General features: G+C 37.4%; 1 protein-coding gene across 1 annotated transcript in view; it reads left to right on the forward strand.

Moving 5' to 3' along the window:
- The window catches only part of PDLIM5 (PDZ and LIM domain 5), a 211,941-nt gene extending 185,906 nt beyond the window's left edge, over window positions 1-26,035 (forward strand). The window contains exons 12-16 of the mRNA XM_082653030.1: window positions 7,622-7,796; window positions 17,950-18,130; window positions 20,759-20,879; window positions 23,340-23,455; window positions 24,883-26,035. Coding sequence (XP_082509156.1) covers window positions 7,622-7,796; window positions 17,950-18,130; window positions 20,759-20,879; window positions 23,340-23,455; window positions 24,883-24,972 — 683 coding nt within the window. The 3' untranslated portion in view covers window positions 24,973-26,035. The remainder of the gene's footprint in view (window positions 1-7,621; window positions 7,797-17,949; window positions 18,131-20,758; window positions 20,880-23,339; window positions 23,456-24,882) is intronic.
- Window positions 26,036-27,610: the final 1,575 nt, after the last annotated feature.

Raw genomic sequence — 27,610 nt, forward strand, 5'->3', positions numbered from 1 at the left:
AATGAGGGAGCAAGCCATGCAAGCAGCTGGGGAGAAGATTTCCAGGCAGAGGGACTAGAAACTACAAAGGCCCTGAATTAGAAGCATACTGGCCATTTAGAGAAATAGTAAGGAAGACAGTGTGCCCTGTAGCTCGTGAGCAAAGGAAAAGTGGCAGATCAGGCCAGAGAGGTCGCAGGAGTCAGATTCTATAGGACCTCTGGTTTTAGTTCTGACTTAGAAGGGAGTTGTTGGAGGGTTTTTAGCAGAGGAGCAGCGTGACCTGATTTAGTCTTTCCTGGCCTCTATGTCCTTGGAAGGGTAGAGCAGGATCTTTAGGCAGTCACTGCAATAAGTTATCCAAGCAAGAGGTAATGATGGCTTGAACTGGGACGTACTTACTCTGGACGTTGTAAGAAGTCATCAGGTTATATATTTCTCATATTGTCGTGGGCAGTTCATCTTTCAACACCAACTTGCTCTCCTACTGAATGATATGTTCAGCAATTCAAAAGCACTACATCTAGTAAGAGTAACCTTCCTTGGAAGACGCTTAGCGACATCTGTTTGTTTAGGGGGATATCATCCCCCAGCCCCATTTGACTTATGTTAAGTTTCCAAGTAAGGTTTGATGTAACGTAGTGTTTTTTCACCTAATATATGCCAGTAATAAGAATATTTTACTGGTAGTTGAGTAATTTGACTTGAACCAGAGAGTTAACTGATGAATTTCATGCCTGTTCAGGTACAGCCTGGCCAGATATTTAAATCTACATTATAATCTTCACTACTCTTTTTTTTTTTTTTTAACAATATTGGTTTAGAGTTAACAGCTGTTTTTGAAAAAATATCATATAACCCACCTTATTCTTATCTTAACACCTCTTTATTTATTTATTTATTTATTTTGCAGCATACGGGAATCTTAGTTCCCTGACCAGGGAGTGAACCCATGCTCCCTGCAGTGGAAGCGCGGAGTCTTAACCACTGGACTGCCAGGGCAGTCCCTAACCCACCTTATTCTTAATATAGTTGGAAAACATCTGTTTTCAGAGAATTCACACATTGTACTACCTGGAATTCTAATGGTCTTAATCTTTGTTTTCTCTCTGGAAACTTTATATATATAAACAAGAGCCTTTTAGTGAGCTCAGCTATATTTGAAGCACATAGTAAATAATTAGATGATTTCTAATTCCTTATATGTTACATAGTCTTTTATAACATAATACTCTACAAATCCCCAGTAATATATTTATGTGGCACATTACTGAGAAGTTACTTGGATAAACTTGAAAATCACATAGTTAGGGCCTTAAAATGGTTAGAAAAGAAAATTAAACCTCAGGATAAGATTGCTTAAAACTTGTGTTAACTAATTTGCTAAATGATGCAAACTTGAATCATCTGCTTGGGGAAAAATGCAATTAAGGTCTTTCTAGAGTAAAGAGTTTTCACTTTATCTTTCCAAGTGATATACCACAAAAATTTCCCCAATATCAGGAGGTACGTGTTCTACTAAATTAATGAATATCACGTGGTTCAATTTTTAAAAATTCTTTATCACCAATTTATAGTCTATAGTCCAAAAGAAATGACCTTATTTCTTTGTAGTAAATTAAATTTCATGGTTAGTAAGTCAGTGGTCTGTTTGCTTTTTTAAAAAGTATTGCCCCTTAGAATTCTCAGATATATCACTATGACAAATATTTTAAAAACTAGCAACTCAACATATTGTGCGTTGGTTAAATTTTACTTGATTAATTTGACAACTTTACATATTATATACTGAGAAGGTATTCTAGTGTGCTGCTAGGTTTCCCACTAATTTATATTAACTTATTTAATGATAATCTTTGTAATCTTAGGTTTGACTATCATAGTGCTAAAAACAAAAGCTTAGAATAAGTATGAATGTATGTCATTCCAAACCTTTAAGACTCATAAATTATCATTCTAAAGTTAATAAAAGATATCTCACTAACACTTACTTTGGAGAGTAGCTACTGGCTTTAAATTTCTCGATGAGTTTTATGATGCTGAAATATATTTAATACAAAAGAAAAAAATTAACTTTTAAACATGGTTCCATTGGGATAGAGATCAGCCATGAAAGAAGCCTAATTTAATGGAAGATGTTCAAGATTAAGATTAAAAAGGAAAACTTGAGTCAAGAACTAAGCTCCGCTTCATGTTCTCATTGTGACACTTTACTGACTTACTCATTATTCAGTTTGAATAAGTCACTTAAATTTTTGTGACTTAGGTTCCTATATTATGAAATAGGGCTTATTCAATGCTCCCATTTAATACCTCTATTAGAACTTAAAAGAAAAATCTGGTTTTATTACAGATAAGTAGATTGAGGTCTTTAAACTGCTGTCTCTAAAGAGATGTATATTTTTTTCTACATAAAATTTATTTTTATGGCAGTTTCAATAAATTAGAAGTATTTTGGTCTCTCTACTCCCCGTGGAAGACTGTTTTTGTCTGTGTGGTAGTGCAGTTTTTTTTTGTTTTGTTTTGTTTTTTTGCGGTACGCAGGCCTCTCACCGTTGTGGCCTCTCCCGTTGCGGAGCACAGGCTCCGGACGCGCAGGCTCAGCGGCCATGGCTCACGGGCCCAGCCACTCCGCGGCATGTGGGATCTTCCCGGACCGGGGCACGAACCCGCGTCCCCTGCATCGGCAGGTGGACTCTCAACCACTGCACCACCAGGGAAGCCGGTAGTGCAGTTTTATACAGAATTATAAAGGAAGCTGGGCTCATGTTGTGGTGCTTCCCCTTTTCTAAAACTTCACCTTCTTACACCTCCCTCTCCCCAATAAGCCAAGGGAGCAGAGGCCAGGGAGTGGGCACTTGACAGCTCAAAAGTTGCCCACTCCTGTGCTAGACTAGTGAGAAATTCAGTCTGAAGAAATGAAACAGCACTTTATTCATAAGGGCAATAACTGTTCCTTGGAAATGTTCAGGGCTTGGTAAAAATTAACAAGGCTTGTGTAGCTTTGTGTGAGGACCAGTGTACCAGCAACACAGCAACAAAACGGAGGTGTGAGAATTTCTATCTTATCCAAAGTGGTTAAAATGGGGCAGTAACAAAAAACAAGGCTTTTCTTCCCAAGGAAGGAACAGCAGTGAGCTCAGACCCTCTTTATATGTGTTTAAGACACAGTCACATGTTTCATGTTTAAGAATGGCTTCTCGTGTTAAATAAGTTAGTTCCCATGTACCTTCTCCTTGAAGCATGGGCCAGATGGATTCTGTCCCATTTTACAATGACTGATGGGGAATTACTACACTCTTTTATTGCTATAAATGTCTCAGTGACTCAGTACTTTAGGGCTTATGCATAGATGTGATGAAATAAAGGCATATGGTAGATGAAAGGGTTTGACCCTCTTTGAGGTCTGATTTTCAGATTTTTCAATTGGTAACTTTCCCACTGTTTGAAATCCTGAACCTAATCCATATTTTAAAAATAGCTATCTCAATTGTGTTCTTTAAAAAGGCAAAATGAAAGTGATTCGGAACCTTTTCTTTTTCATTTACTTGATTAAATATTAATTTTTTGCCTTTTTTTTTTTTTTTTTTTTGTGGTACATGGGCCTGTCACTGCTGTGGCCTCTTCCGTTGCGGAGCACAGGCTCCGGACGCGCAGGCTCAGCGGCCATGGCTCACGGGCCCAGCCGTAACGCGGCATGTGGGATCTTCCCGGACCGGGGCACGAACCCGCGTCCCCTGCATCGGCAGGCGGACTCTCAACCACTGCGCCACCAGGGAAGCCCTGCCTTCTATTTTTAAGGCAGTTTTCTGGTAATGGGTAGAAAGAAGTTAATAGAAGGAAGCTGTCATTTTACAGAGTTTATCATTGATTTAGGAAGGAAAAATATTACAGGATATTGATAAATAGCGAATATATTTCATAGGTGGAGGTGTTAAAGATGTTAAGAGGGACAAGAGAACACTTCTGACTGGGATAATCAGGGAATACTGGGGAAGAAGATGGAATTTCCATGAGCCTTACAGAATGGGAAATCCATGAGTAGTCATGGAGAAAGGGACATTTCATCAACTGTGCCTCATAGAAGCAGGGCCTGTCACGGCATGTCCAGGGGACAGTGAGTAGACGATAGCATAGTGTTTAAGAGCACAGACTCTGGAGCCAGACTGCCTGGCTTTAGGGTTGCCCTTAATTTGCTGTGTGACCTTGGGCCGCTTTCTTAACCTCTCTTTGCCTCAGCTAGAGTAAAAGTGTGGTACTAATCATGCCTAAATCATAAGGCTGTTGTAAGGATTTGAGAATAGAGCCTTCAATAGGGACGGCACAAGTTAAATGGTAAATAAAGATCACTGAGTTAGATGATAATGGCGGGGATGTGGGTGAACATAAAAAACAAGGTTGTAAAGAAGATTGGAGTGAGCTCATGCAGGGACTGGACTGTCAGGAATGCATAGAGTTTGCAGGGAAGAGTTAGGGAAGCTTTATAAGCAAGAAAATATGATCAGAGTAGTGTATTTGGAAAAATAATCCAGCAGAATAGGCTGAAAAAGAGACTGAAGACAGAGAGACTGGTTAGGAGACTTGGAATTGTCCAGACTTGAGGGGTTCAAGACCAGGACTCAAATGCTGGAGCGTGGGTTTGGATTAAGGGACAGACCTTGGAAACATTTCCAAGGGAACAGTTCTTAGGGTCTGGGGGCTGACAGGGACAGCAGAGCCAGAGGGCCATGCGTGAGTAAGTGGGAGAATGCAGACATGCAGGAATAGTGAGGATGAGCTGGTAATGTGCGCAAGCAGATGAAATCCATGTTGCCTGTCTTGAATTTAAAGATAAGAACAAGCTTTGCGGCAGTGAAGATGCATATCTGCTTTCTCCAAGAGCAGTCAGGCCTGGATCTAGAAATTGAAGGAGCATTGTGCTATGCAAGCCAGTGAGGGCATTAGGAAGAGAGTAGACAAAGCAAACATTACAGTAACTTTCTTTTGCATTTCTGTAAGAGAAAGTGTGAGTCCAAGAGAGTGAAAACGTGTTCCTAATCCAGTTGACTCACTTGAAACATGGGCACTAGTCGAGCTCCCTGGCCTGTCAAGTGCCATTTCACAGCTCAAGTGCCAGGCAGAGCTGGAGGAGATGTGCCACGTGTTTATAAATGCAGGGCTTCTGGATCTGCAGTTGCACATCATTGCAAACAGGCTTTATTCTCCTGAGGGAGAAATAGCCTTTCAAGTATGCTAATTAACCTTATCCAGTTCTAACCATGCCTTTAATGTGAATCCCGTCAGCACACACGCACACGTACATACGTACCACATACGTACCACACACACATACATACACACACAATTTATATTATTTATATGCTTTTCTTAAAAGTTGTTCCTTGTCAACCATTAGAATATATGCCTTTTCTCTTCCACTACACTTTAATCACCTGTGGGTAAGTAGCAGACCTGTTGGTTTTAATCCTTCGCAGTTTTTGCTGTTGTTCATTTATGTATTGATTCCACTTTACTCATTCATTCATTCATTTATTCATTTATTCATTCCAGACACTGTATTAGTTGCTATGGTGAAGAATAAGACATAGTTCCTGCCCTCAGGGAGCTTACTCTCTAGTTGGGGAAGAAAAGACACAAATACATGCAGTAGAGGCAATAATCTAGTCATTTGGAAAATTACGGGAACATGGGAAAAAGACTTTAATCTGGATTATGTGGAAGAGGAAGCGGGGAGAGATAGTTCAGGGGGGAGTTGTGGAGCAGCTGACTCCTGGGCTGCATCTTTTTTTTTTTTTTTAACATCTTTATTGGAGTATAATTGCTTTACAATGGTGTGTTAGTTTCTGCTTTATAAAAAAGTGAATCAGATATATGTATACATATATCCCCATATCTCCTCCCTCTTGCATCTCCCTCCACCCGCCCTATCCCACCCCTCTAGGTGGTCACAGAGCACCGAGCTGATCTCCCTGTGCTATGCGGCTGCTTCCCACTAGCTATCTATTTTAAATTTGGTAATGTATATATAAGTCCATGCCACTCTCTCACTTCGTCCCAACTTACCCTTCCCCTCCCTGTGTCCTCAAGTCCATTCTCTGCGTCTGCGTCTTTATCCCTCTCCTGCCCCTAGGTTCTTCAGAACCACTTTTTTTTTTTAGATTCCATATATATGTGTTAGCATACGGTACTTGTTTTTCTCTTTCTGACTTACTTCACTCTGTATGACAGACTCTAGGTCCATCCACCTCACTACAAATAACTCAATTTCGTTTCTTTTTATGGCTGAGTAATATTCCATTGTATATATGTGCCACATCTTTTTTATCCATTCATCTGTTGATGGACACTTAGGTTGCTTCCATGTCCTGGCTATTGTAAATAGATCTGCAATGAACATTGTGTTAGATGACTTTTTGAATTATGGTTTTCTCAGGGGATATGCCCAGTAGTGGGATTGCTGGGTCGTATGGTAGTTCTATTTGTAGTTTTTAAAGGAACCTCCATACTGTTCTCCATAGTGGCTGTATCAATTTACATTCCCACCAACAGTGTATGAGGGTTCCCTTTTCTCCACACCCTCTCCAGCATTTATTGTAGAGCAATGCAAATCAAAACTACAATGAGGTATCACTTCACACCAGTCAGACTGGGCTGCATCTTAATGAGTGGTGGTTACTAGGTGAATAGGAAGAATGGTAGAGAAGTGAGGTGAGGACAGGCTGTGAATAGATAGCCCCATTCACAGGGGAAATGAGCCAGTTTTGTATTCACTGTAGCATAAAGAGAAAAGCAGAGGGTGGTGACAGATGAGGCTGTGCGGCAGGCAGAGACCACTGGAGGGACCTGTATGTGGTGCTTAGAAGATTGGACTACACTCAGTGGTCAAAGAAGAATGACATCCTTGAAAGGGTTTATGCAGAGCTGTGATCAGATAAGATTTCAGTCCTCGGTGGCAGTGGGAGTACGAATTTAAGGCGGACGAGGCATTTGGTGGTTAGTCCAGGTGGGAGACTTTGAGGACATGAACCAGGACAGTATTGTAGGAATGGAGACGAGGGGGCGAAATCAAGAACCATTTGTGATGTAAAGTCAGCAGGACCCATTATAACCACAGAGGAGGGAGAGGAAGGCCCTAGGATGAGATGATTCTTATGTATCTGCCTTATATGACCGGGTGACCGATTTCACAGTCTACTTAGGCAGTACAGGAAGAGACAGAATATAGGGAGTTCATTTTTGCTTTTATCTTCAACACATTGAAATCTTTAATGTGCTCTGACAGATTTTGAGTTAAATCTAATTAATGGTTCGCAGAGATGTCTGGATGACTAGAAGTATTTCAACATCAATATTCAACATTAACCATATCTCCTCTTGGAAGCAGAGGTGACTCTGCTTTTCCTACAAAACCCTCTGCAGTCATCTGTCATAACTCTTTCACTGGGTTGTCATCCTTGAATTTTTCTTTTTTAACTCTGTAGTCTCAGACCAGTGTTTGGTCTGTAACCTATCCATAAGTGTGAGTGAATGAGTGAAGAAGTGAGTGGATAGATTATTTTTTAAAGTAATGTTATTATTTGATTATTGGGAAAAGTTTATATTTGGCTTGTTGTCATTCTGATTCTTCTGTTTTAACTCCTAGCACCTTCTACCAGAAGAGTCGCAAGCAGCGGGACATCCACAGGAGCAGTGGCATCAGCCAACTCAGCCGAAAGGCAGCCTCAGCCCAGTGATGAGGACACTTTGGTGCAAAGGGCCGAGCACATTCCCGCAGGGAAACGAACTCCGATGTGTGCCCACTGCAACCAGGTCATCAGGTTGGTTATTTGATTTTAATTTTTTCTTGAAAGGACTTAATACCAATATGGATTTTTTTTAATATTCTGGAAGATTAGAAATTTTATTAGTGAAAATATTCTTGCTGTATTTCTATATAATAGTATTGAAGTAGACACATATGAATATATGTACATTTGTTAGAATCTATTTTAATAAAAAGTAATTCTGGGCTCTGTGATAATAAAACTAAAAATACCAATCTAGTCAGTTATTAATTCCTATCAGAACTAAGGGAAAATAATGATTAATGTGGCTTTTCAGAGAATAATCAAATATTAAGACTCAAAGGGACCCCAAAGAACTCCATTATTTCACAAATTGTAAAAGTGAGGACTTTCATTTAGATGAAAAATAACTAATGATGTAAAATAAAGAACTTTGAGTCCTTGAGAAAAGAAGATTGGATTTTTGAATACCTAAGCTCTAAAAGATATAATTACCTTCAGATCTATTCATAAATGCTTTACATTTTAGATTAGGTCATAATCTGCTTCTTTAAAATATTTTTTATCCCAATGTATTTTATTGTTTCTTTAATTCTGATAAGCAGAAAAGGCTAAAAGTAAGCTCTTAAGTGAGTGTATTACACTGGCACTTATAAACCTCAGCGTTTCTGAACAAGTGACTTTTAAAACGTTATGGGGGTGGGGGCTTCCCTGGTGGCACAGTGGTTGAGAATCTGCCTGCTAATGCAGGGGACACGGGTTTGAGCCCTGGTCTGGGAGGATCCCACATGCCGCGGAGCAACTAGGCCCGTGAGCCACAACTACTGAGCCTGCACGTCTGGAGCCAGTGCTCCGCAACAAGAGAGGCCGCGATAGTGAGAGGCCCGCGCACCGCGATGTAGAGTGGCCCCCGCTTGCCACAAGTGGAGAAAGCCCTCGCACAGAAACGAAGACCCAACACAGCAAAAATAAATTAATAAACTCCTACCCCCAACATCTAAAAAAAAAAAAAGAAGAATGTTATGAGGCTTAGGTGTGAATGTTAATGCAGGGATCCCACCAGAGGACCCTGTTGCCTCTGTGAGTTTTCTTGTTGGCAGTAACAGATGATTACTTGAAATGACTGCTCAAGCTCTCTCATCATTTTTAACTTACCTTGTTTTGTAATAGTTGAAACAACAGCGCCTCTAAAGCTGAAAAAGGTTAAGACTTACTTGCATTTTCCCCTCCTCTCTTACATAATTATTGCTTAGGATAATGTTTCTAGTTACTACTTAAAATGGAGCACAGGGAGTCTCAATACCTTATTTAAGAACCAAATATAAATATTCTTCTCCTTAATTCACTATTAAATAATAAATGTGTCAAGAGCACAGCACAGAGTACATGATTTTTTGAAAAATAGCTTTTGCCTTTTAAAGGTAGTCTGCGTTCATTGTGACATTTCCAAAATACGGAAAAACAGAAAGCGAAAATAAAAGTTCATCCATAATTCCACATCCCAAGGTAACCACTATTAGTATTTTAGTTCACACTTTTAAAACACACACACATAAGGACAGATGTTGTTTTACAGAAATGAAATCATGATATTTTGTAAGCTGTTATTTTTCCCTTAGTTTGTATTTTCCACAGTGAGCACCTGCTGTATAAGAATTAGCCAGCAGCAGTGGGAGGGGTAATAATGGTTTATGGGGAGAAGCAGAAACTCAGTAGAAGTTTCCAGAGTCTAGCACAGTATCCGACACACAAAAGCCATTCGGTGAGTGTTTGACCTGAACAGATCATACATGACTCTAGACCCACTCACCCTTCAGATCATAGTATCAATTTGGTTAGAGACTTTTTTTTAAAGTACTACTATAGGGTCTTAACAGAAATATTTAAACTATTATAGAATCTAGTGTGATACTGCTTTGTCTCAATAAATAAAGCAATGTTTTTAATTACTAACTCTATATTGGGTTATGTTTTTAAGGTTAATATTAATAAAAATAAGTTTTGACTTGTAACATTGTTTCTGTAAGTTATGGTGCTTTGGTTATGTAGACTGGTATGTGGGGATTCTTTAGTCCGGAGAAAAACACCCTTTATGGAGACAGGAGTCACTGCTGTTTGTGTCCTGTTGTAATAAGCAAGTGATTACTGGATGGATTAACAAAATGTCAAGCCATATCAGTTTCTGATTCTTGTTGTCTGATTATAAAATTCTGTGATATCCTGCTATCACCACTGCCAGCACATCTGAAAAACTTAGTATGGAGAATATATGAAGATCAAAATAGAAATTACATTCCCCACCCCTAACTGCCATGGTTTCAGTTTTCAATGCTAGCCTAGGATATAATTTTAATGCACAGTCTTCTGCCAAGTAAAATAAATATTACGTTAAAAACATGAATAGCCACCACTTATTGCCCCCTCATCTGTTAAATTTTATACTACTCTGGATTATCTCAGCACTTGTTATCAGCTAAGCATTAGAGCTTCATTTACTGGGGAAGTTAACAGGAACAGGTATTAGCTCATGTCAAGATCCTATAACAGTAATTAACATAGCACATTTGCTTGGTGCTCAAATGCTAAAGCAGCTTGAATAGATTGTGGTCAGTTCAGAGAGCTAGTCAAAGCATAATTCTAGTTCTTGGCCTCAGTGTCAGTATCACTTACCAAAGCAAGGAGGCGTTAGGTCAAGTGACATTCTCTTGGACACCTGTTTTAAAAACAAGCTGCAGTTGTAGGCTTGATACTTTCAGTACAGAATATTGTAACCTGGCAGAACCTGAGAAGTTTAAGATTATTTTATAATTTATATTGTTGTTTGGTTTTCCACAGTGTAATTTACATTATTTGTTTATAATTTATATTGTTTTATATTTATTTTCTAAATGTTTAAAATTTTCAAAAATATTTTTAAGTAAAGGCAAACTAAGACAAATTTTATGTTTTATTTTATTTTTTTTGTAGAAAAGTTCATTGTTTTTGGAAAATCTCAGAAACCTGGGTCACTGAATGTTGGTACTGAACTGATTATCTCTTATTGAACATATTTTTAGCTTAAAACTCCATAGATCATTTTATTTTCATCTAATGTTTATAATTCTTTGGTTTATTTGAATCTTGAAAAGATGATGGATGTTTTGCCTAAATTGTATTATTTAGGCAATACTTTGATTAGTCAGTTGCCTTTTACAGATGGATAGAACGTTACATTTTAGGAAATCCTACTGAAGCTCTGATTAAATTGCTCTAGAACATTTCCAATCCATTTATGATAGAAGTGCCATTTCCTCAACTCATACTCATGAACAGATTGACTGTTTGGAGTGCTGCTATAATAGGGAAACAGAAAATCAGGCTACTAATATAGCCAAAGCCATATTTAGTTTCTCTGGTAGAACGGGCTTATGAAAACACTAGCTTATTTCTGAACTGTTACATCTAGTGGCATTAAAATCCACTTGTATTACATAAAGTTAAATGGACCATTCACATTTAGCTTCTTAGCATTTTGGTGAAAGAAGTAAGGGATTCATGGTGCTTGATTTCTTCTTTGATATGAAATGCTTAAAAAAAAAAATAGCCACAATGCTATTATCCTGTCTTTGCCTACAGTCCAGCACCAGAACAATCACAAACTCATTGTTTATTCCAGCGACAGAGAAAATTTTAACATTATTGATTTATTTCCTGCTCACTTATTTTCAAACTTTTCTCATAAGGAGGGCCATCTCAGTTACCCCAGGAAGAAGCCAGCAGAGTTTTCTTGCCTGTCTCACCATCCAGTTCTATCTCTGAGCACTCCATTATTAATAGGTTTTATTTATTTTCCCTTCTGGTTAAGATTTTACTTGAAAATAAAAGGCTTCTTGTCTTAATGTGTTAGTCCTTCCATTTAAAGAAATAACCAAAGACATAGACCAAGATTTATGAGCAATGCATAGACCAAGAGTTCAGATCTACTGTAGTGAAAAATTGGAAAGAACAAAATGTTCAGCATCTATATGATGTAATATTATGGTGCCATTAAGATGCTGTTTTGGATAATAATTGTTTAATGTATTCTTAGCATATGCCAAATACTGTGCTAAGAATTTTAACTGGCTTCTCATTAAATTCTTATAACCTTGTAAGACAGTTATTATAATTGCCTGATTTCACAGATGAGAAAACAGAGGCACAGAAAAGTTACATATTTGCTGAAGTTACCTAGATAGTAAACGGTAAAACCTGCATTTGAGCTCAGATCTAACTTTAAATTATATTCATGCTTTTAACTTCCACTACTTAGGAAGAAGTTATAGTATTAAGATAGAAAAAGGACTATAGAACTCTAAATAAAATATGATTCTAACTTTGTGTAAAGAAAATACATACCAAGATATATAAATATATAATATATATAAATATTGTGACTCTATATATATGTAATCATATATACTCCTATATTAAATCAGGAGAAAAAAACAGCTTAAGCAGACCTGTCATAACTTGAGTGTGGCAAGGTACTCTTCTTCATAATGTTAGAGTGGGTAAGTGAGAAAGGAGAAAGTAATAGATAGGCCAAACAGTTACAGGTTCTTTCCTCCCCACCAAATGACTTTGTACCCCATACATGCATTCCTAGACTCATAGAGATGACCGAGGGGATGAGAGGTTTACATTTCCAGTTTCTCGTCTAACTATAGATGAGACTATAGGATGACTATATTTCTATTTCTCATAGAAATATAGTCATCCTATAAGCAGTGCTCATTGAGTATTTTATGTGCCACCTCCTTTAAATACCAGTGATACAGAAATCAAAGACATATTTACTCCCTTCCCTTAAGGAAGTTACTGTTATAGACTGAATTGTGTCCCCCCAAAATTCATGTTGAAATCCTAACCCCTAATATCTCACTGTGACTGTAACCGGAGATAGGGTCCTTAAGAAGTAAAGTGAGGTCATTAGGATGGGCTCTAATCCAGTATGACTGGTGTCCTTTTAAGAAGAGATTAGGACACACACACATACAGAGGGAAGACCAGGTGAAGGTGACCATCTACAAGCCAAAGAGAGAGGCCTTAGAAGAGTTTAACCCTGCCAACATCTTGGCCTTAGACTTCTAACCTCCAAAACTGTGAAAAAGTTAATTCCTGTTGTTTAAGCCATCCCATCTGTGGCACTTTGTTAAGGCAGTTCTAGCAAATTAATAGTTACACTCTAGTAAAAACTACAGACAAGCAAATCAACAGCCATATCAATGTGGTAAGTCTAATAAAGATACCTCCAGAATCCTGTTGGTGCAAAGAGGAGAGATGGGGATTATCTAGCTTCAACAACCAATTACTTTTATTTGAAAGAAATTGCAAGCAATAAAGTTCAATAGTCTACTCATAAAATGATACTTTTATACAACAAATATCCATCAAAAACTTATAAAGTATTAGCTAATGCTAAGGTGGGTAATCATATTGCAATACATAAACATATCAAACCAACACGTTGTGCACCTTACATTTACACAGTGTTATATGTCAATTACATCTCAATTTTTTTAATATATTAAAAAAAGAAAACAAGTGCAAGTTGCCATACTAGCACCATAGTATATAAATGTTAAGAGGCAGTCCCTGGTTTCATGTATTTTATCACCTGATAAGGAAGCCAGAGACCTGAAATAGATAACCATAATGCAGTAATGTAAGTGTCATGAGCAGTACATAGTACCCTGGTAATATAAGTAATATATATGTACTGCCCTTATAGCCATAGTAAGGAGTCCTGAATCATGGCACTGAGGAAAAGTCATGAGATATCTATAGGGCTCTAAATTGTCATAGTTGTAAAGTTCAAAAATTAATCCTGCCTTAGGAACATCTTTAATAATGGGAATTCATTTTGGTGATTTCAATACTTACATACATATGGATCTGGTATAATATGTCACATCTTCTGCTTCACTGATCCCTGTAGCCAACTATCAGATTCCATATTTATTTTTGAGCATGTGAGTTATTTTTTAATGTGGCTTTGTTTTTAACTTTTGTTAATTAACTTATTTTGATTTTTTTAAACTTTCTTGTTAACTTCTTTTGATGCACTTAACTTCTGGTTAAATAAAACATTTTAACCTGTAGTGGCTGGGCCCTGGAGGATTCTAGCTTTCCAGTTCATGATCCACATCATCTCAGAGAAGTTGCCTAACTTCTCTGATGTTTTCTCCATCTATTTATAGAGTTAAGTTCTATCAGTGAGGGTTACTGTTAAGAGTTAAATAACAAAGGGAAGCAAGAAGTAAGCCTTTGAATCAGCAGTGCTGTATGTTACCTTTGAAAGTTAAGGGAGTAAATCCTGAGAGTTCTCATCACCAGGAAAAATTTTTTTTCTATTTCTTTAATTTTGTATCTGTATGAGAATGGTGGATGTTCAATAAACCTATTGTGGTAGTCAAAGAAAAAAAGAAGTAAGCGTTTGATTTTCAACCTAAATCCCTATTAGCTGTGCCTGTTGAAATTTGCAGTTCTTTTCACCTTTCTGACTAAGCTCTTCTTTTTCTCTGAATTATTCCCTTAGCATCCTTCCCTACCTTTCCTTCCATTATTAATAATTTTTTTTTTTGGCATCAGTCTCACAGAAAATGAACAGGGTGAAAAGTTCCGCGCCATAGCTCTGCTCTCTCAGCCAATCAGTGCTTCAGCTGTCTCCCCTTCCTTCACTTGTCCGTCAGCAGGGATTCAGGGGGGTTCATGGATGCAGAGAGCTCTGAGAGGGAGCTGAATGCTTCATTCCACTGTGCAGTTACGCAAGCCTGCCTTCCAGTTCCCAGACGGAAACCCAATCCTACCTGGGATAAGAAGAACGTATTCTGTTCATCCTGTGTTAATGAATTTGTTAAATTAGTCTCTGCTGACACAGACAAGACAGGACTCTGTTATGTATAGATTTTATTGTTTATACATAACTTCAGTGGCATTGATGGGGAAGATGCTCTTTCAGTTCAGCCGAGGAGTATCTGCACAGAGCCTGTTTATGTAGGAAAGGAAGGCTGGCAGGAGCACAGGTCACTGTCAACTCACTTTTTTACTTTTTTTTTTTTTTTTTGCGGTACACGGGCCTCTCACTGTTGTGGCCTCTCCTGCTGCGGAGCACAGGCCCCGGACACGCAGGCTCAGCGGCCATGGCTCATGGGCCCAGCCGCTGCGCGGCATGGGGGATCCTCCCGGACCGGTGCACGAACCCGTGTCCCCTGCATCGGCAGGCGGACTCTCAACCACTGTGCCACCAGGGAAGCCCTCAAATCACTTTTTAAAGGTGCAGAGGGAATTTCTTTACTGTCGTTAAGATTGTTCACTATTCAAATTTGACAAAGAAACTTAAGTAAATACCTTAAAATACCCTTTCAGTGGGTCATTTATTTATTTATATATAGTGGACTCTATCCCAGAAAGCTTTCAAAAAGACTTTTTAAGAATATATGAAATATAAGAAAACCTTCTAAATTACAAAAGGGAGCAAAAGAAGAATGAAAATCATGGATGGGACTGTTAAAAATGAAGCCTGGAGAAAAATTTGTCATTGTGTCTGGACAGTAATGACATATATACTTGCCTTTGGTTAGACTGAATTTGGCTGTAAGCCTTCTAGCAGCTGACAAAACAAAGAAAATTAATTTTGCAAATTACTGTTCAGTGAGATAAAAAAATAAAATCTCTTGTCCAGAAAAAGCAAAACCGTTCTTGTTACAAAAACCTGAAAGGAACTTCTCCAAGGAATCCATGTAAAAACGGCCATGTGTGATCTAACGAACAGCACTCTCAACAGGAACTTCCAGAAAGAGCAGGGGTGGGTTTCGTGGAGCTGTTTCCTTTCACAAGTGTCAGTGCAGACTGATGGTGTCACACTTAGCACCCATCATTAAAGGAATTATCCTGTGGGAAGGGGCAGGCCCAGTCTGCTCCGATTCACAGAACAGGGTTCTCTGAGTTGATCTCAACACATATTTTAGAAATTCTAGAAAATGCAGTCAGCTGTTCTTAAATGTCTTTTTTTTTTTCTCAGATGAAGTTTGTTAAGTATTTGGTAGCACTGATGGGCATGTTTCAGGAGGAAAACTCTTTCTTCCAAGTGCATACTAACACTTCTGCTTTAACAGAAAGTGGAAATTGAGATTGAATTGACTTCTTTTGCAAACTGAAGAGTCAATAAGGATACCGGCCTCAGGGGCTATCCACCCTTCTGGATGAGCTGAAGATGTGCCCTGATAAATTCACCCTCGTAAATAGTTTAGAACCTGCTTTAATGTCCAGGCAAATCATAGCATAAAACCCTAAAGTTCTACCATACTCTAAATTTACACAGTAAATTTAGCCTGGCAGATCTTTCAGGCCTACATAACGAGCTACCTACCTGGTGGAAGAGCTAAGTGCTCTCCTAAAACTTTGTCTGTCTTTGAGCATTGTGACTCTGGCTTATCTTTGAAAGTAAACTACTTGCCAGGTATACACTGAGAAAATGAAATGAACTCTTGAGTAGGACTGTAGTTTATAAACCAGTTACAAGTTGAGGGACAGCCTACCAAAATATTTGGTTACAGAATAAGTGATCTGTAGCCCTTTTTTTTTCCTGGCAGGAATTAGTTAACAAAGGCATTCCTTGTTAGTGGTAACAAGAATGGTACCCTAAAGTTTAAAAATAATAATAATAATAAACTACTTTTCTCAAATGTTAAGAGAGTTGCATGCACTAGCTTATACAAAATGGCATCATATTAGTAATAAGAAACAAGTTAACAAAAAGTAGGTAAAAAATACCCTCTTATTCCCACAGAACACATTTTAATCATTCATCAAGGGCCTTTCTACTTACCTGACTCTTGCAGAGTCAGGTAAGTGCTGGTTCTGAGAAAATGACAGTGTATTTGCAAAGAATTTCCCAATGGAAGATAGTTACTGAATATCAAGGTTTCTGTTATTGTCAGAGGCTAAAAAATGTTTCGGCTTTGTGATGCTCGTTACTGTGACTTTTCCCACTAATAATCTATCTAAAAGTCAGATATCCTATGCTTACTAAGAATTAGATACCCTGTGGTTACTCAGTGATGATAATTGATGGTAGTGTGATCAGAGACAGAATATCATTTGACTAGAGCAGTGTAATAGGAATCAGGAAATTCAGCTTCTGGCCTTCATTCAATCAGTGATTTTATGATATATGTCATACCTTGTGAACGTTCTGTATCTCAGCTTCTCCATCTGTTAAACTGGGTTCATAATAACTGCCCTGGTCTGTCTCACAGGAATGTTGCATGGACAAATTAGATAACTGTAAAAGTGGCTTGGAGGTAAAGCCACTCTATGAATAAAAATTAGTGTGATGTAGCTACTGAAAAGCATGTTGCAGAGGCTAGAAAGGTTAATCTCCGCAGGCTTCATGACTAGATAAATCTTCATAATGGATTCCTGTCAAGCAAACCAAACCCATCTTATCAGTTCATGGCTGTATAGTATTTAATGGAAAAAAATCACTTTACAAACATTTCTTACCTTGATACAAATGTACATTAAAAATCAGTCATGTTTGAATTAAATAAAACCTTTCTAAGTAGCTTCAAACCATCTCTAATACCCAGTTTATAATTTCTGTAGTCATTTTGGAGGGGGAGGATTTGGTGTGTTTAACAAAGTTGAGAAATAAGTATAAGAAACAATGTATGGGGAAGAGAAATTGACTAGAATGTTTTTTTCCAGTAATAATTGTTACTGTTTTTAAGACGCTGACATTACCAAATTGAGATTTTTTTTCCTTTTGTTTATTTTATGGAAATTTCGAACTCTCATTTCTGCCTAGCCCATATATATTTTTCCTGGTTACTTCATTTTCTGTCACAGTTAATATTCTCAGTCTCAGTCGTAATCATGACGCACTCACTCATTGCAGCTCAAAAACCCTAACTACCAAATCCCTTGAATACAGAAAACCAGGGGGCAGAGATGGCCTTTCTTGAAGGAATCCCTTCAGTGCTTATTCCTCTCTCCCGTCCTTTTCACTTCAACGAGCAGAGTTCCTATGTAAATTTCCAGCACCCCTGAGAAGGACAATTGAGCAAGTATTTAATTGTTTGGACATTGCGTACAAGAGGTCCTCTTCAGGCTAACTAGAAACCTCTTTCCTAAGCCAACTTGATCTCTTTTGTTTTGGCAGGGGACCATTCCTAGTGGCACTGGGGAAATCTTGGCACCCAGAAGAATTTAACTGTGCTCACTGCAAAAATACGATGGCCTACATTGGATTCGTAGAGGAGCAGGGAGCCCTGTATTGTGAGCTCTGCTATGAGAGATTCTTTGCCCCTGTATGTGGTCGATGCCAGAGGAAGATCCTTGGAGTAAGTATTGGAAACCTTTTCACTCCGAGTGAGTTTTCAAGCAGAACAATTTTTTGGTATGAAACCCTTCTGTCATTTTTGCTCTCTATTTTCCTCTTGCTTGATCCCCTCTCTGCTTTCATCACTATTTATTTTTGCAAAACAAAACTAAATAGACCTCTGTAGAAGTCTGTCAGACTCATGGGGTTAAGTTGTCTTTGGTTTTGTCTTACTGAGTGCTGGCTTGTCTGGTGAAAGTCTAGCCACTGTGGGGAAAAAATAATTTACTGTGGGTGTGCTACCTCAACAGGAGCCTGTTTGCTCAGGAATGAAGAGGTCGCACAGGACCACACACATCTGAGTTCTCAGAATTGACACCTTCACTGTTTTAAATTAAATTCCATCGCTTTTATAAGAGCAGCACTTCCCCATCTGTCAGGGTTCAAGCTCAGGGCACAGATCTCATGAAATATATAAAACATGAGGCTTATTAATGATATATTTTTCTTGAATGCATGTAATGTTTAAAAATATAACCTCAGTTTTATGAGGTATAATGTGATAGAAAAATAATCAAGCCACACCTTTTTTTTTTTTAAACAAAAAGGGAGTAATTTAGGATTCAGATACATAATAAATAATGATGAATTAGTGAATTTCCTACTCTGGAATACCCAATTTGCAGTTGTGAAGTAAGGATAAGGCATTTCCTGTGGGTGACCAGGAGTTGAAATTTTACTTTAGAAGCAGCCAAGGTACCTGGACTCATATGAAACTCATGCAAAATTTGGAAATTACATTGCTGAGTTCTAATATTCTCAATATGAAAATACAATAATGAAAGTGTAATTCATACCAATTGAGAAAAGCTAGTATGAATTACTGAGTAGCCTTAATTTTAGAATACATCTTTAAATGGGTCTAAAACTTTGAAGACACTTTAAAATTATAAATATACTACTGGAATATTCCTATATTATTAATTTGTACAATATATGAAGAGGAAAAGAGGAGAATGATTCAGCCTGTACCTTTTCAAATGACAAATAATTAATAAGTAGAATACATTAATACTCTTTTAGTGTATAAATGTATTCCATGAGTTCTAGAATGATTAATAAAGTTAAGTAAGAGTCTTAGCACTAAATGAGGTTCTAGGAAATGGAAATCTTAAACTCATTGCTTCAGACATGGACCAGAACTTCACTAAAGGGACAGATTTTCTGGACTGTGTTTTAGTTGTTTGATAACCTGTTAAAGAAGGGATAGTAATCTGTCTCAAGGATAGAGAGTTGAATAGATACTAGAAGCCTTGGGAAATGATTTGGTTGAATGTCCACTTGTACATGTTCATGGTGATCTCTTTGGATATAAATAACTTCCATTTCTTCCCATAGCCCTTCAGTAGTGAAATACGGCATTTTCTATGGCCAATAACTTATCTATATCATCTTCTTTTTTTGTTGTCTTTTATTTTGACAATATTTATTATTAGAAAAGAAAATATTTCACTCTACAACAATTAGAAAATACAAAACATGTAAAGAATAAAATTAAAATGATCTATATATTTACCAGTCCCAGAGAGTTCCTCTTAACCTTAGGATGTGTTTTCTTCCAGTTTGCTTCTTATGAGTAATTCGTTTACAAAATTGTAACCATACTTTATGTATAGCATCCTCCTTTTTGTGATAAATGTTGTGGAAAGAGTAAATTCCTATAATGTTAACTATTCTTCAAAAATGATTTTTTTTTTTTGCGGTACGCGGGCCTCTCACTGCTGTGGCCTCTCCCGTTGCGGGGCACAGGCTCCGGACGCGCAGGCTCAGCGGCCATGGCTCATGGGCCCATGTGGGATCTTCCCAGACCGGGGCATGAACCCGTGTCCCCTGCATCGGCAGGCGGACTCTCAACCACTGCGCCACCAGGGAAGCCCCAAAAATGATTTTTAATGACTCCACCTCGTTCTGTCAATTCAAAGAAACAATTCCTTGCAAATCCAACTCCCCAGAACTTCTTTTACTAACTAAAATCTGGCCCAGGTCTTTGATGCTTGGTATATGTAACCATAGGATTATTGTTGACTAGAATCCATGCTTTATGGTTCAAATTTTAGACACTCATATGAATGTGTGCTTAGTACAGCCATAGCTGATTTCCAAGATCCTAACCATGTGTTAAACATGATTGGGTTACACTGATGAAGTTGTTGCTTCCATTGTGCGACACAGTATAGGCTTGTTTTAGTTTTTAAGTGTTTTGCCATTCCTCCATGACATTTTCAAGATAATACTGTGAAATCTTTACAAGTTAATGTTTCCTGACACCCTTTCAGGGAAAGCAGAATGTAGGGTAGCAAACACTTATGAAATGCTTACTTGGATTCACCACATTTATAATGTTTAAATAACACTACTCATTCTTTAAGTAAGTTTATTGACGTGTATTTGTGAAAATGCGTATTTTATATGATGCATCAGTTTAGATGATTTGTGAGTCTGTCCTTAAATATCTCTAGTTCAGTAGATGAAAAGCTTAGGCAAAGACAAAGCATGTGTGTCTACTTTGGGTCAGTTTAAAAGGACTGTATTGGTACAGCTAGTAGAATAATCATCACCTTTCTTTACGTCCATTTCCTTTCTATAACAGGAAGTCATCAATGCTTTGAAACAAACTTGGCATGTTTCCTGTTTTGTGTGTGTGGCCTGTGGGAAACCCATTCGTAATAATGTCTTTCACTTGGAGGACGGCGAGCCCTACTGTGAGACTGGTAAGATCCTAAAGCCAGGAGTTTCTTAAGTTTTGAATGAAGACAAAACATTGTCCCTTATAGTGCTATAAAGCCGAAAGGAAATATTGGGCAAAATAGTTTTGCTGGATGTTCTAGGAGCACTTAATGTTACTTTAAATATATAGCAAAAAAAAATACGTAAGATTTGCATGTGACTTGGTCAAAACATATTCCCAGCTTCATTAAGAGAAATGACCATGTAAGCAATTTAGAAAACTATTATTCTTGAATCCCGAATAACTTCTGGATATAAATCCTACCAAATCGTGTAGGTTAAAGCCACCCCTTACACTCCACTAGTGAACTTTCAGTGGTTATAAAAATGAGAAATATTCAACTTTTGAATATAGTAGTGATATGCTCTTGAAGACCACTGCTTTGACAACAAATTGGAAATCCTTTATTACTTTTACTGAATGGGAGGGTAATTGTGGTTTGGACTGCTCCCTTGGTTAAGATTATTTTTTTAAAAACAGGCTCTAAAGACCAGTCTACGACATTTGTCCTATTACCTAAACTGTGAACACTTCCTTTTCCTTCCCAAAGACTATAAGTGAGCTTTCTTAGCACTTATTTATTAATATTATCCTTATTTAGATATTAACAACTCCACATACATGTTTCAAAAAATAAAATATTTTTCCTTTTTTATGCCTCGACTCAGTACCCCTGCATTGCCACTCTGGGGTTTTATTGTTGTTCTACCTTGCAATTCAAAGGGTGGTGCTGGACAAAGGGAATAGTCCATAGTAGTCAAGTTAAAGAAGCAGTCAGCTTCTAATTTGAGGCCGGTCAACATGACTTGACGCTTCTTTGCCCAATCTAATTAGTAAATTCTAACAGTTCTACCCCCAGTGGATGTGGAATTCATTCATTTCTCTCACCTCCACTGTCCCCATTAACTCCAGTTCACCCTCACTCTTTGCCTGGGCATTATAATTGCCAGCCAAAATGGTTTACTTCTTCCCCCCTACCCTCAGATAGCCACAGTAGTACTTGTGTGAAGGTGAATCAGCTTGTGCTTGACACCCTTATGGCTTCCACTAGGGTAAAAACTATGCTCCTCCCTAGGTCCAGCTTTGCCAACCTCATCTCCTCCCCCTGATTTTCTGTCGCTGGATTCCAGCCATACCTGGCCCCTTGGTTGTTTCTGAACCTGCTGGATACTTCCGGCCTCAGGGCTTTTGTACTCGCTATTTCTTCTGACTGGAATGTCCTTCCCCAGCTTTTCTGAGGTGATTTCTGTCCCCCTTTTTTTCAAGTCACAGCACAACTGTTTTCTCCTCAGGGAAGCCTTTCCTAACCCTCCTCTAGAGTGTAGTGTTATACACCTCCCCCAACTATTCTCTATCGCATCACTCTTTCCTTTCCCTTATGGTCTTTGTCACAATCTGAAGTTGTTTATTATCATTTATTTTTAAAATATAATAAATGATGACATCCTGCTCCCAATGAGACTGTAAAGCCCATGAGGTGAACAACCCCGTCTGTCTTCTCCCCTGTGCCCCCAACCGGTGCCTAGAACAGCGCCTGGCGCACAGTGGGGCTCTGTGGGTGCATGTTGAACAGCTGGCACTGAGGAGTATTGAGGATTGCTGGAAAGGTGACTCACGCCGCGGGTGGTAGCCTACTTTCTCCTCCAGCCCAGGTGGGATTGGAAGTGTCCAAAGTCACAGAGTGAACCATGAGTGAACACACATAGTAAGAGCAGCTGCAGAAAAGAAAAGAAAATTGCCAGGAAGTTCTAATTTAGTGATAATACAGAGACATCTTGTCAAAACTGCTTTCTTCAGAAGGAAGATATTAATATTTTATGACTCTAATCTGTGTCAAGTAAGAGGTGTTCTCTGGCTAAGGATTTTCAGCATGAAGTCATAAAATGGAAAAGAAAATACAGCAAAAGAAATAGTGGCTAATATTGTTGTGATACAGTCCAGCCAGAAACTCAGTCACAGCATTTCTTCATGGAGGTTTCCTGTGACTTGTTTTTCTTCCTTACCAAGTCAGATGTGCTATGAAATTTGCTAATATCAGGTATTTCTTCTTCATTTATGTTCATTAGTCTCATTGTTACTAGTTACTGGAAGTTCTCTTATATTTTATTGAAACAATCATGGCTATTGATAACATCAGAGAACAGTGTTCTTCTTCATGCATATTTGGGCATTTAAGAAGTTGGACAGAACTGAGGAGTATTATATGGAAAAATATAATAGAGGATGTTAAGTTGCGTATATAACGTTTACCAGGGGTAACCTGAAATATACTACGCGTGTATCTCAAGCCAAATTTTATGCCATCTGAAAATTTTCCAGTTACTAGTAGCTTTATCTTCATCATCTCATTTAATTCCCATTTTGTTGCTATTTTCTAAAACCTATCATTCTAAAGCTTTGGCATGTTTAACTTGTGTCTACCCCTACCCCTGCCCCAATACAGATTATTATGCCCTCTTTGGCACTATATGCCATGGATGTGAGTTTCCCATAGAAGCTGGTGACATGTTCCTGGAAGCTCTGGCCTACACCTGGCACGACACTTGCTTTGTATGCTCAGTAAGTAAACTCTTGTTTCCGAATTGAAGGAGCACAGTATGGCCGGTTCTAGCCTAAGCACTAAATGGGAATGACAGTTTTTATATCTTTCAGTGCTTTAAACCTAGAAATATTTTTACAGTGATTTTGAAAATTGTTTATTAAAATTTTCGGTACTTTTTGAAATTGTTTAGCAATTTCAAAAATAATGTGATGTTTATCCCTTTAGAGAAAATCCTATTTTTGATACATTTTTGTTTATAAGGAGAAGCTATATATTTCTTAAAACAATAAGAGCCTTTTACTTTTTTTAAACTATGTTTTATTGGAGTACTTTTAGTCATTTATGAAAACATAGGTACTTCTTAAAATAGAAGTAAACTGTTATAAAAATCTATTACTGACTTAACACTGGAAGTAAACGGTACGTTGATCCATTTCCTTCCTTAGTAATAGTCTATGAATGTTCTTTTCTTTTTGAGACTATAATAAACTTGTAGTAGTATATTTACCTCTTTCATTTGATATTTTAATATTTTTGGCTTTATTTTTAATGATGAGTATAGATTCAGAGATTAACGTGAACCTAAGATATATATTTTTTAAATTTAGAAGTAAATATCTAATAAAGTATTCTGTTCAGATGTTGTTTTTTTAATTATATTTAATATTTCTAATAGTTTTTAAAGCCATTGTAGGAAGGGTGAAAAGGCTTGTTAATTGAAGTCAAATAATTTCCTCAAACATTACCATTGAACCCTGTCTTGTTTACCTCATCCATCTCTTAGACTTCATAAAATCTGTAAAAAGCCACAACTGTTAGCAGATTTGCCGCCTCCTATTCTCTGGTAGATCTGCTCAGGAGCATTAAAATTAACAAAGACAGTAGGAAAAATAAGACATAAGTGTGAATAGTTAACTGACGACATAACTTCCAGCAGCCAGATGTTGACTAGGGTTTTCATTTTAAGAAACAAAGAAACGAATTAAAAATAACTGTCAGGTATTCTGTGACTGTATAATAGGGGCTTGGGAATGGGTGGCAAAGCAACTGTGCTGGGTTTTTTGGTTTGTTTCTCTGAATGCTTTGTTTCTCTGCAACAAGAGGCAGATTTAAAACATTGACTAGAATCTGAGAAGAGAAATTATATTTAATGTGACCTATTTATGTGTTAATTTTTTCACTAGGGCCAAGTAGTCATTCCCAACAGAGAAAAATAATGATCAATGAGTTTAAATAAATCAGAATGCATTCCAGGAAAAAGTCATTCTTCATTGCTTTTGAAAGATTCCATGGAATATAATAGTAATCATGAAATGCTAGGGGGTCTGACACAACCAACTAAAGTGCTTTGTCGTGTTATCCATTGGGTAAAAAAATCATTTTCCCCTTGTTAGGCGTACTTGATAAAATAATGATATTCTCTCAAATAATGCTTCTTTTTCAGGTATGTTGTGAAAGTTTGGAAGGTCAGACCTTTTTCTCCAAGAAAGACAAGCCACTTTGCAAGAAACATGCTCACTCTGTGAATATTTGAAAGTCAACAGTCCAGGGGAAGAGAAGAAATTTGAAGAGAAAGAGGAGAATTTAAATCACCGATTAATTTTTAGATTTAATATTTATATGGAGTTTTGAAAAATAATAGTGGCCCTGAAGGGATAAATTCCAGGCTTTGAAAACCAAGTCTATGAGGAAATATCTGGTTTCATAAAGTAAAGAGACAGTTTGGCGTTTATTATTACTTTTTTTCCTGCATTTTCTGCCCATAAAATAACTTTTATAAAAGCCAGTTTCCTGGTTGACTGTTAAATTCATCTTAGAATAAATCAGTGAAGAACTAAATTTCAGAATAAAAGCCTTCAACCTCTATGCTGAAATAATTATACCTTCTTTCCATACTAGGTAGTTGTGAGTAAATCTATAAAAGGCAATAAAAATGCCTTCACTTAATTAATAAGTGAAACATGGTGTTTTTTTTAAAAAAAATAGTGTTTATCTTTAAAACAGTAAATAGGAGTTTAAACAGAATTTTATCAATAGTAGGTGTCAGGGTTTTTTAAACTGTATCCTTTTTTTTGTGTGTGTTTACAGTTGATCATTCCAGTAGGAAAGGCCAATGAGATTTTGATCAAAATGTGTCATGCCCAAAAGAGATGTTATATTTTTCTCTGATCCCCTCCACCCCAGAAAAGCTACCATATAGCTTATAAACTTTAAATTTTTGCCTTTTATTAAAATATGACCATTTCTACTCATTGTGTATGTTTCACCACCTGTATTAGTCAAACTATTTTTTTTCCCTTCCCCATGCTGAGGTAAAGACCTTGTTGAATAACTTTGGACTCTGAAAGTTTTCTCTGTCTTTAAAGAGAATAAAGAGAAAAGAATGCTGTTGGGAATTATGGTAAATCAGAGGATTAGATCAGAAAATTTTTTAAATTCTCCCTTTTTGGACAATGAATCAATTAGATCAGTTTCAGAGTTATACTACTGACTGATGAAGGTTTGAAATTTCTCTTTGCAGAATAATTTTTTTCTTTAGTTCTACATTGGAAAAATAAAAGATTGGCTTGGGGATGTGATAAAAATTTAGATTTTTTTTTCTTTTGGTAGTTCTTTCTCAGTAATAAATGAACCACTTCCAAATGTAATCATGAAGTTTGGAATTCACAGAGGTTTGATAGTATAGAGAGGAACGTGATTAATTATTCAGACCAGCCTTTCTTTGTTTTTTTCATTTTAGGGAAAAAATTATGTAGATACCACAGGAAGACAGAGAAGCAATTGTGGTAAAATTGTGGATCCTAGTGATATTTGAGAGAAGAGATTATGGCATTTGATAGTTGTTTTTTATTTCTTTGTTACCAAAATGGACAAAAGCCCATGATCACATTGAGTTATCATTTAAGTTTGTTCGGGGAAGGGTGCTTTTATAGTTGAGACTGAGCCCCAAGCCCTGCCTGTCCCATCAGTCACTTGCGACTTCACTTCCATTGTGTGCATGTTTGTTAGAGAGGGCGGTTTTAGGCTATAATATTTGTTTAACCTCCCTAAGAACTTTTCAAGGTATCTGTCCTGAAAGCTGCTAATTTATCGTCTAGCAGACTTAACATGCAGATAATAATTAACTGGGGATAAAAGAGTGAGAAGGGTGACACAAAGCGGCAAACTAAATGGTTCACCAACAGCACCCCCAAACTACCTCCTCACCCTGCACCTGTAGGGAGGCAGGAAGTTTTTTGTTGTTTGTTTTCTAAAAGCTGGAACTGAATTGTGCATTATTTCCCATTGCTGCTGAAACCACCTGTAGAAGACATGCCGGCTGTGTGCATTGTCACGTTATCTTAGTGTCAGTCCTTTGCTTTACACAACATAAAGTAAGTTGGTGGTTTTGTTTTGGTGTGGTAGAGATTTGTTGTTGTTGTTGTTATTTAGTTTTGCCTTTACAGATTATATGCCAAGATAGTATTTGATAAGTCAGTGGCATTGGAATGGCATTTGGGTATTTCCTTCAAAGAATTTTATTTGACCTGGATTTCTTATAAAGTTATCTTACATTAAGCACTTCATTTTTATTACACTTTTCTTTCTGCATATTATTCATAGAGCATAATGTTGCATTTCTCTAAATTTTATCCCTAAAAGGATAACGTCGCTTCCTAACTTAACATTTTGTCTTTGTGCTTTGTCCTTCTCTTCTGTGGCAAAGCTTTCTTCTGTCTGTTCCTAAAACAGTTAATCCCGTGAAATAAATATTGCTTATAACCCAGAAGAATCTCTGTATTTTACAGTGGGGAATGCCATATTTAATACACCAGCATTAATCTTTTAATAACTGGCAGCACTTTAATCTTCTGGTGAGCTCCCTGAATATTTATTTTTCTGATTATAAATATGCCATGTCAGTAGCAATTTTTTAATTATTACCTCTTTATTGTAGAGCATTACTTTCAGTCTCTCTAGATGTATATTTTGGAATGTTGTGCTTAGGATAATACAGATTAAGATCACAGTACACGACTCTAAAGCATCCCCTGCTTGAGTTCCCCAGTTTCCAGATGTTAGTGATCGGTTCAGATCTACACCATTTTACAGGGACGGAATGTTGCTCACTGAAGCAGCAGCCTAAAAATAATGCCCTCTGCATATGCTTGTAGCATTCGTATTTCCTGTTG

The sequence above is a fragment of the Grampus griseus genome (assembly GCF_964374135.1).
Source record: "Grampus griseus genome assembly, chromosome: 4".
Lineage (NCBI taxonomy): Eukaryota > Metazoa > Chordata > Mammalia > Artiodactyla > Delphinidae > Grampus > Grampus griseus.